General features: G+C 38.9%; 1 protein-coding gene across 3 annotated transcripts in view; it reads right to left on the bottom strand.

The window, feature by feature from the left end:
* The window catches only part of LOC111147633 (androgen induced 1), a 260,604-nt gene that overhangs the window by 8,937 nt on the left and 242,763 nt on the right, over nt 1-8,904 (bottom strand). The window contains exon 6 of one of the 3 annotated variants that reach the window (XM_022503818.1): nt 4,729-4,953. The exons of the other annotated variants lie outside the window; for them this stretch is intronic. Coding sequence (XP_022359526.1) covers nt 4,729-4,953 — 225 coding nt within the window. Of the gene's footprint in view, nt 1-4,728; nt 4,954-8,904 lie in introns of those variants that run through there. 3 annotated transcript variants of the gene reach the window in all.

Here is an 8,904-nt window from a genome sequence, read left to right as displayed (position 1 = left end):
TTCAGAAATCTTACTCTTCTTATGTGTAAAGCACAGATGCATACATACAAAAAACATAAACAGATACACAGTTTACCTGTGGTCTTAATTCAGAAATCTTACTCTTCTTATGTGTAAAGCACAGATGCATACATACAAAAAACATAAACAGATACACAGTTTACCTGTGGTCTTAAAATTTCACAAGCCCAGCAATTTCACACCTGGTATACATCCAAAATAATTGAAGGCAGTAACACAAACAGACATTTGTATACCGATGTTCATAGCAGCATTATTCACAATAACTAAAAGGTGGAAACAACTTAGGTGTCCACTTAGAGTCAATGGATACACAAAATTGGTCTATTCATACAATGAAATATTATTCAGCCATGAAGAGGAATGAAATTTTGATACATGCTACAAAATGGATGGACCTTGAAAACATTGTACTAAGTGAAATAAGCCAGACACAGAAAGACAAATATTGTATGATTCCACCTATATGAGATACTAGAATAGGCAAATTCATAGACAGGAAAGTCTAATAGAGGTTACCAGGGGCTGGGAGGAGTGGGGAATAGGGAGTTAAGGTATAATGAGCACCGAGTTTATGTCAGGAATAAGGAAAATGTTTTGGATAAAGATAGTGGTTATGGTTATATAACACTGTGAATGTATTTCATGACATTAAGTTGTACAATTATAAATGGTTAAAATGATAAAAATATTATATATATCTTACCACAATAAGACATTTTTGTAGGTTGGATATTAGGAGGAAAAATACCTAAAAAGTTTCCTTGGTGGGGGGCTTAGTAATGAAAGAAAGTGGAGAAATGTTGTCTTAGTGGGAAGAGATGGTCATTAGGTCCATCTGGGTCAGCTTGAATAACTGTCCAAACTAAAAGCCTTTTACCAAAAGAGGAAGGAGAACTAGTCAAGATTTTTCCTTCTTAAAAGGCTGAAAGATTTGTGAGAATCAGCAGAAATTAAATTGTTAGAACTACCCTGTGGGATTCTGATGCATCATATTCTGTTTGTCCATAAATTAGAGGCAGTTTTAGCTTCCTAATCTTTTCTTCACTGGTATAAGGAGTACTGTGTGCTCATCAAGTCGTTTATTAATTTCCACTGAGATAATAGGCAATTCTCCAAAAATGTAACACTGTAAAGCTATAATTGATTTTGCAAATCAATTTATAAAATTATAATCTGACTCACTGTAAAACTGTTTCCTCAATTAGGCAAATTAGGAGCCATTCGAATTATGAATGCTAATTGTGTTTTTTCTACCTGTTCCTGGCTTTCTACTTGTTTCTGGTAGAATGAAACTGTCACTAGCAGCTTTTGGTAAGGTGTCTAATGCAGGCCTCTGCTCCTCTGACGTTGTTTGTGATGCACTGTTAGTTTGTATGCAACCATCTCAAACTATTGACCAGATATAACAACCACAACCACATCCCCTTTATCTATAGATGACTCCTAAATTTACATCTTCAGTCTTGATCTCTTCCTGATCTCCAAAGTTCTATTCCCTGGTGCAAACTGCACATCTCCCATGGGAGGATGCATCTCCAACCCAACACTTCCATGATGACATCATCATCCTTGTATCCTAATTCCTGCATGACCGTCCCCAAGTCCCCCACATATAACATGCATCTCCCACATCTTTCCCTTCTCACATCAATGATTGCTACGTTACTGTAGTAGTAGCTTGGGACAGAATATGTGGAGTCATCTTTGACTTTCCTTTTCTTACAACTCACATCCAACCCACCCTTAGATCCCACTGGCTCTATTTTCCAAATATACCAAGACATCTATCTGTCATTGCCATCACTACTATCTGGGTTCAAGCCATCACCACCTCTCACTAGAACCCCTGCAAGAGCTTCCTGTGGCTTTGCATTTACATTTGCTATAGTCTAGTCAGTAGGCTATTCTCATTAGATCAGCCAGACTGATCTGGTCTAAATGGAAATCAGGATGTGCCACTATTTTGCTCAGAACTTTTGCTTCCCCTCTTGTTAGAGTAAGAGCCAGAGACCCCCAGTGGTTCTTCAAGGCCCTACATAGGCTTGCTGGGCACTCTACTTACTTTTCTTCTCCTCTTGCTCACCCACTCCAGCCACATTGACTCCTTGGCCTACCTTAAGAACACTGAGTGCTCTATATTTGTTCCCGTGTCTGGAACATTACTCCTTATCCCAATCTCCCCTATAGTATTCCCAGTGTTCCCTTGTGTCCTTCTGGATTTTGCTTAAAGGACATCTTCTCAATTAGTTCTTCCCAGGCCACTGCATCTAAAAGTTGCAACCTTTATCCTGAAACTTCCTATTCTCCATCCCTTTATTTTTCTCCCCAGCCAGTTAATATACTGTATTTATTTTTACTGATCTGTTTATTGTCTGTTCAACTAGCACAACTATTTTTTATCTGTTAGGTTTATAGCTAGATTCTGTGGCTCTTGGAGCAGTATCTGGCACACAGATTGTGCTCAACAATTGTTGAACTAAAAACTGAATAAAGAAATATAAAAAACAATAGCATCTGTTTATTAAGCCTTTACTGTATGACAGGCACTTCGCAAAAAACTTTAAAAAAATTAAAAAAAAAGTCTCAACCCTACCCTCCTCCCCAATCCCTATGTTCTTTTTTAAAAATTTCTTTTCAGTGTTCCAGAATTCATAGTTTATGCACCACACTCCGTGCTCCATGCAATACGTGGTCTCCATAATACCCACAACCAGGCTCACCTCCACCCCCTTCCCCTCCAAAATCATCAGTTTGTTTCTCAGAGTTCACAGTCTCCCATGGTTCATCTCCTCCTCCAAATTCCCCCAACTTACTTCTCCTCTTCATCTTCCAATGTCCTCCGTGTTATTCCTTATGCTCCATAAATAAGTGAAACCATATGATAATTGACTCTCTCTGCTTGACTTCACTCAGCATAATCTCTTCAAGTCCCTTCCATGTTGATACAAAAGTTGGGTATTCCTCTTTTCTGATGGAGCCATAATACTCCATAATATATATGGACCATATTTTCTTTATCCTGTGCTCTTTTCTGTAGAGAACTGGATAGTAAATATTCTCAGTTTTGTAGGCCATACACTCTCTGTCACAACTCTCAACTTTGCCATTTAGTGCAAAAGTAGCTATAGATAATAGGTAGACAAAAGAGTGTGGTTGTGTTCCAATAAAACAGTGGAATTGTAAAATTCTCAGGGCAGGGTGGTGGACAGCTACTCTGAGTATGGTGTTTTACTAGCATATGTAATCCCCTTCACTATTCAGCCACCCTATGAAGTATGATTATCACTATTTCACAGATAAAGGAGCTGAGACTGAACTAAAGAACTTGTCTAAAAAATAGAAAGCTGGAAAAGCAATGTACAACTGATTTCTTTTCTGCTGCATGGACTTGCTTCCCTAAGTGAAGAATTTAATAGAATCTCCAAAAACGGAGTGAAGCTTTTTTTTTTTTTTAAGTTTTCTTGACTATATCTCAGATATAGAAGTCCTGTTATGTATGTGGGTTTCACTGGATTGGTGTGAATGATGCACCCACTTGTCCTAACAAGTTGTGCTTTTACCATTTGTTTCTTTGATACAATCAGGGCTCAATTCCCTGCACAAAAATGACTCATAGCCTTGCTCATCTATCTGTGGAGAGTTCCCAGTTCTTGGTTGACTTCCATTTCTACCTTGTTAAAACCTTTCTGTCTTAGTGCCCGAATGGCTTATTCTTAAGGTAATGACACCAATTTTCATTATAGCCTAAAAAATGGATAATTCTGTGTGTGTGTGTGTGTGTGTGTGTGTGTGTGTGTGTGCATACACAAAAATATGCAGATATTCTAGTATCATATGACTTCTAGGATTGTCTATTATTAAATATACCTCCATTTTAGTTCAGTTGATGTGCAATTTAAAAATAATATTTATCAATGCCTCCTATCTAATTGCTACATGACACAGATTTTTTTTTTTATTTATTTATTTGTCAGAGAGAGAGAGAGGGAGAGAGAGCAAGCACAGGCAGACAGAATGGCAGGCAGAGGCAGAGGGAGAAGCAGGCTCCCTGACGAGCAAGGAGCCCGATGTGGGACTCGATCCCAGGACGCTGGGATCATGACCTGAGCCGAAGGCAGCTGCTTAACCAACTGAGCCACCCAGGCATCCCTGACACAGATTTTTAAAAAATATTTTATTTATCTATTTATCAGAGAGAGAGAGAGAGAGAGAGAGAGAGAGAGCGAGAGCACAAGAAGGGAGAGGTGCAGGCAGAGGGAGAGGCAGGATTCCCACTGAGTAGGGAGCCCAGTGTAGGACTTGACTCCAGGACCCTGAAATCATGGACCTGAGCTGAAGGCAGGTGCTTAACTGACTGAGCCACCGAGGTGTCTCTTGACACAGATATCTTTTATTAAAGCACAACCAAAAAGTTTCCATCAACTTCGTAAATACTGTTCTATATGTCTTCTCTTCAAAGGCAAACTTCTCCAGGGAATCTGTACTCATTGACTCTATATCTATACTTTGCAATCATTCCTCCCACAACAGTCTGGCTTCTAGTCTTGATACTCCACCAAAACAACGCAGCTCTTTGACGTCAATTTCTCCTGGTTTTCTTCCTACCACTTTGGCCACTCTTTTTGGTTCTCTTTTTAAGTTCACCCTCCACCACCCACCACTAAACGTTGGATTTCCTTAGAGTTTGGTTTTTAAGCTTTCTTCTCATATTGTGCATTCTCGGGTAATGAGTTCATTTATGTTCACTGGTTCATGTCTAAAACCTATACATGGAAATTTCACAAATCTACGTCTTAGTCCAGACCTCTCCTCTGTTTCAGAGAAATTTATAAAACAGTGCTCAATACACCTTAAACATACCTCAAAATCCATATATCTACAGCCGAAGTCATGCACTTCTCCCTCAAACCTGGTCCTCCTCTGATATTCCTTTATCCCTGTGAATGGTATTACTAGTCATTCAGTTTTGCAGCTCAAATCTGGGAGTCATCTTTGCTACTTTTCTCTCTTGCATCACATATATTTAGTGATTATCTTGTCCTGTCAAGGTTATCTCACACACCTCTCCAATGTTTTTTTCCCCATCTCCACCACCTTAATTTGTGTTATGATCATCTCTGTTTGGAGTAATGTAATAGTTTCTAGTTGTCCTGACATCTACTATTGTCTCCTTCTGATTCATCCTTGCAATTGCCAGAGTAATCTTTTCAAACCAGAAATCTAAACACATTATATCCCTGCTTCAAACATGTCAATGGCCTCTCATTCCTTTTTTGTTAAAAACCTAATTTTTTTTAAGTGACCCTGAGATCACAACCCTGAAATTAAGATCAAGAGTCTGGATGTTTAACCAACTAAGCCACCCAGGTGCCCCAAAGACCTACATTTTTAACAAAGTCTAGAGTGTTCATCATAGACTGGCATCTATCTGTTTCATACTCCCTCTCATACCTGGCTCTTACACTGACTTTCATTTGGTTCCTTGATTTTACCATATTTCTTCCCGCCATATAGATTTTTACATGTCCCTCTTTCTGCCTATGCTGTTAGCTCTCTATCCCTTAGACTCATTAGGTTATATTTCTCCTTTATATCTTAGCTCAACTATTATAACTTACCAGTCATCACTTAGGAAAATTTTCCTTGATCTACTAGGTTAGGTCAGATTTTCATAAACTCCTTATGGAGTCATGAATCTATTTTATAAGATCTTCTTTTATTAGCACTTAAATTTGAATGATATCTTTATTGGAATATGTTTCTTCCCATCTAGAGTACTAGAGTATCTAAATTCTGTGAGGTGAGGGACTGTTTTTACTTCTCCTTTAAAAAAAATTTTTTTAATTTTTTTTTTTTTAGAGCGAGAGGGCAAGGAGGGGCAGAGGGAGAGAGAGAATCTTAAGCAGGCTCCATGCTCAGTGTGACCCTGACGTGGGGCTTGATCTCACACCCTGAGATTGCAACCTGAGCCAAAATCAAGAGCCAGATGCTTAGCTAACTTTAACAAACTGAACCATCCAGATGCCCTTATTTTTACTTCACATTGTGTCACCAGCATTTAGTCTGTCTGCCATCTAGTAGAAGAATGAATGAATGAATGAATGAATGAGTAGCATTTAAGCTGTGATAGGAAGGATAAGTAAGAGGTGAACAAAAATGGGAGGCAAGAACTTTCTAGCCAAATGGAATAACATGTTCAAAGACCTGAAAATAAGGGAGAGCTCCCAGATATTCAAGAAGAAAACATTTTTGTTGAGATCAATGGAGAGATGGTATGAGGGAGCAAACAGACACCAAACTGTAGGTGGGTTTTTAAGCCATGGTAAGGATTATAGTCTGTATTCTTCTGTGGACAACAGAAAGTCTTTGAGAGGTTTCAGATAAAAGTGAAACAGATCAGTTGACCTGGAAACCCATTATATCAGAGTTGGTGGTAGCCAAGATTGGAATGATAGCACTGGGAGTGAAAATTAGTGGGTAGATTTAAGAAATATTTAGACTGACATCTATCAAATTGTGGGTCATAAGCAGTAGCATGCTGGAGATGGTCAAGAGAGCTGATTGTTGGATCTTTGGGATGTTTACAAGCTCTTCAGTTGGTAGCTTAACTTCACCCAGTAGAAAATATCAGAAAACTTTACATAAAATGATGATAAAAATTGTTTTATGAAACTTGTGTTTCACTTGTGGGGTGTGTGTGTGTGTGTGTGTGTGTGTGTATGTGTGCATGCACATGCATGCTGGCATGATGCAATAGATGTCTCTTTCACTGAAGGTAAAATACATTTAAAAGAAACTGATTTAGAAAATAGAATTAAGAGAACTTGGTGATTGACTGGATTTAGGCAGTGAGGGAACTGAGATGAGTTAAGATTGAATCATAGATTCCTGGCTTGATTAACTGGGTGGAGAGTGCTGCCATTTCCTGAGATAGGGAATGCCATAAGGGAGCCCGTTTGAGGGGATGATGAGTTCAGTTTGGACATGTTGAGTTTGAAGTGTCTGTAAGTGATCCAAGGGGAGATTTCCTGAAGGCAATTACATGGGTTTGGACTGTAGAGAAAGAACTGATGTAGCAATACAGATATAGGGTTCCTTGGCCAAAATACGGTGGTTGGAGCCATCAGAACAATTGAGATCACCCAGGTAGAGTATAAGAGCTGAGAGGTCCATGAGAGAGACCTAGAAAAGATCTATGGGGTAGTTTGAGGAGAATGAAGCTAAGAAGCAGACCAAAATAAATAAATAAATAAAAATGAGCTATTGATAAGAAAGGAAGACAGAGAAGTATAGTGTCTTGTAGGCAGGGGACAAGTGGGAAAAGAATAGACTAGACAACATCTAGTAGCACAGTATATTTGAGAAATGAGAATAATTAGAAAACTGACTTCCCTCCTACAACATAGAAGCAAGAAAATTTTCAGATTCTAAGTGGTATGTGTCTCCTTGAAATCTCTTTTGGATTTTGACAGGGTATACATGATAAATAGTGAGTAAAGAAAAATTGCCCTTGTTAAGCTCAGTAGCTCTTACGCCACCTAGCCAAATTTCATCCCATCACATAAATCATGAGTTGTGCTGATCACTGGAGCCCTTGAGGAGATGTAGGGAGGAAGACATATCATCTTCCCTTTTCTGCCTCTGTCACCCTTATTTATCCTGGATAGACATACATACTTACCTATCTTATCACTGATGATCTTTCAATTCTTAAGATTAGTTTATTTTTAAAAGGCTTTAAAAACTGCTTTGTTATTCACATTTAGTTAAGGAGCTAGGATATTCAACAGCTGGGCTACTACTCATAAGACGCATAGGACACAGACTCATGCAATAACAGCTAATGGCTAATGTTGAATTCTCAGTGACAGGCACTATACTGAAAGTTCTACATGAGAGACTCTTTGGGAAAGGTCTTATATTATTACCATTTTGCAGATGAGGACACTGAAGCCCTGAGAGGTTCAGTAAGTGAAGAAGCAGGGATACGCACCTCAGCAGTCTGGCTCTCAGCCTATGGTCTGACCTCCTCCAGAGCTCTGAAGAATAGAAAGCGATGGATGGGAACAGGGTTCTGGACAGATTTTAATGTGCTCAGAATAAAAAAGTGATCCAAGTATGAAATCTCTGTGTAGAATTTTTGTTTTTCCCCACTGACTATAAAAGTTATGGAAAATGTGTGAGATATAGAAATATTGCAAAATGTAAGATCAATCAGTTTTGGTGAAGTTTTAACATGAGAGTGAGTCTCTTATAAAACTCAAGGGTCAGATTTTGCAACTTCCTGAGAAGGAAGGAAAACCACTGCAAGGATGAAATAATAAACACTTCCTTCAGAAAAGGCATTGACTTACATCTTAAGAAAGAGTCACATCATATATGCATTTAGCCTACTACTACACTGCTTGGCAGGCAGAGAGCATGTACTCCAAGGTGGGGCAAGATAAGGGATGTGCACTGATCAGCTTCCTGACCAGTGGGTCTCTGTATGTCTTCCATGGTATTTCCAACCTGATGCTTTCGAAAGGCCAGTTTTAACTTTTGGTTCAAAATGCTGACTTTAGACGTGGCCCTCTTTTTAGATCTAATAATCTCAATTTAGGGCAATATAAAGGCACCTTAGACCATCTCCTGACTATTGATTGCAAGGAGACTGGTTCTTGCTACACTTTTGAGAATCTAGAATTCTGTTGGAGTTTTCTGGAGTTTGTGTACTCATTCATTTACTCAACAAACACTTCTTGAATCCTTTCTGTGTGCCAGTTGGAATAAGCAGCAGTAAGGATGCGATGGTGTGCCATTGAGGAGATCACGGTGCAGAAGGCTGCCAAGGTTCCCACTTTAATGGCTGTGGGCCCCAGGAATATGACAAAAGGTATC

Source organism: Enhydra lutris, unplaced genomic scaffold (assembly GCF_002288905.1).
Source record: "Enhydra lutris kenyoni isolate GAN:26980312 unplaced genomic scaffold, ASM228890v2 scaffoldscaffold17, whole genome shotgun sequence".
Lineage (NCBI taxonomy): Eukaryota > Metazoa > Chordata > Mammalia > Carnivora > Mustelidae > Enhydra > Enhydra lutris.
Note: the sequence above shows the minus strand (reverse complement) of the source record. Positions and strands in the feature narration are given on the sequence as shown.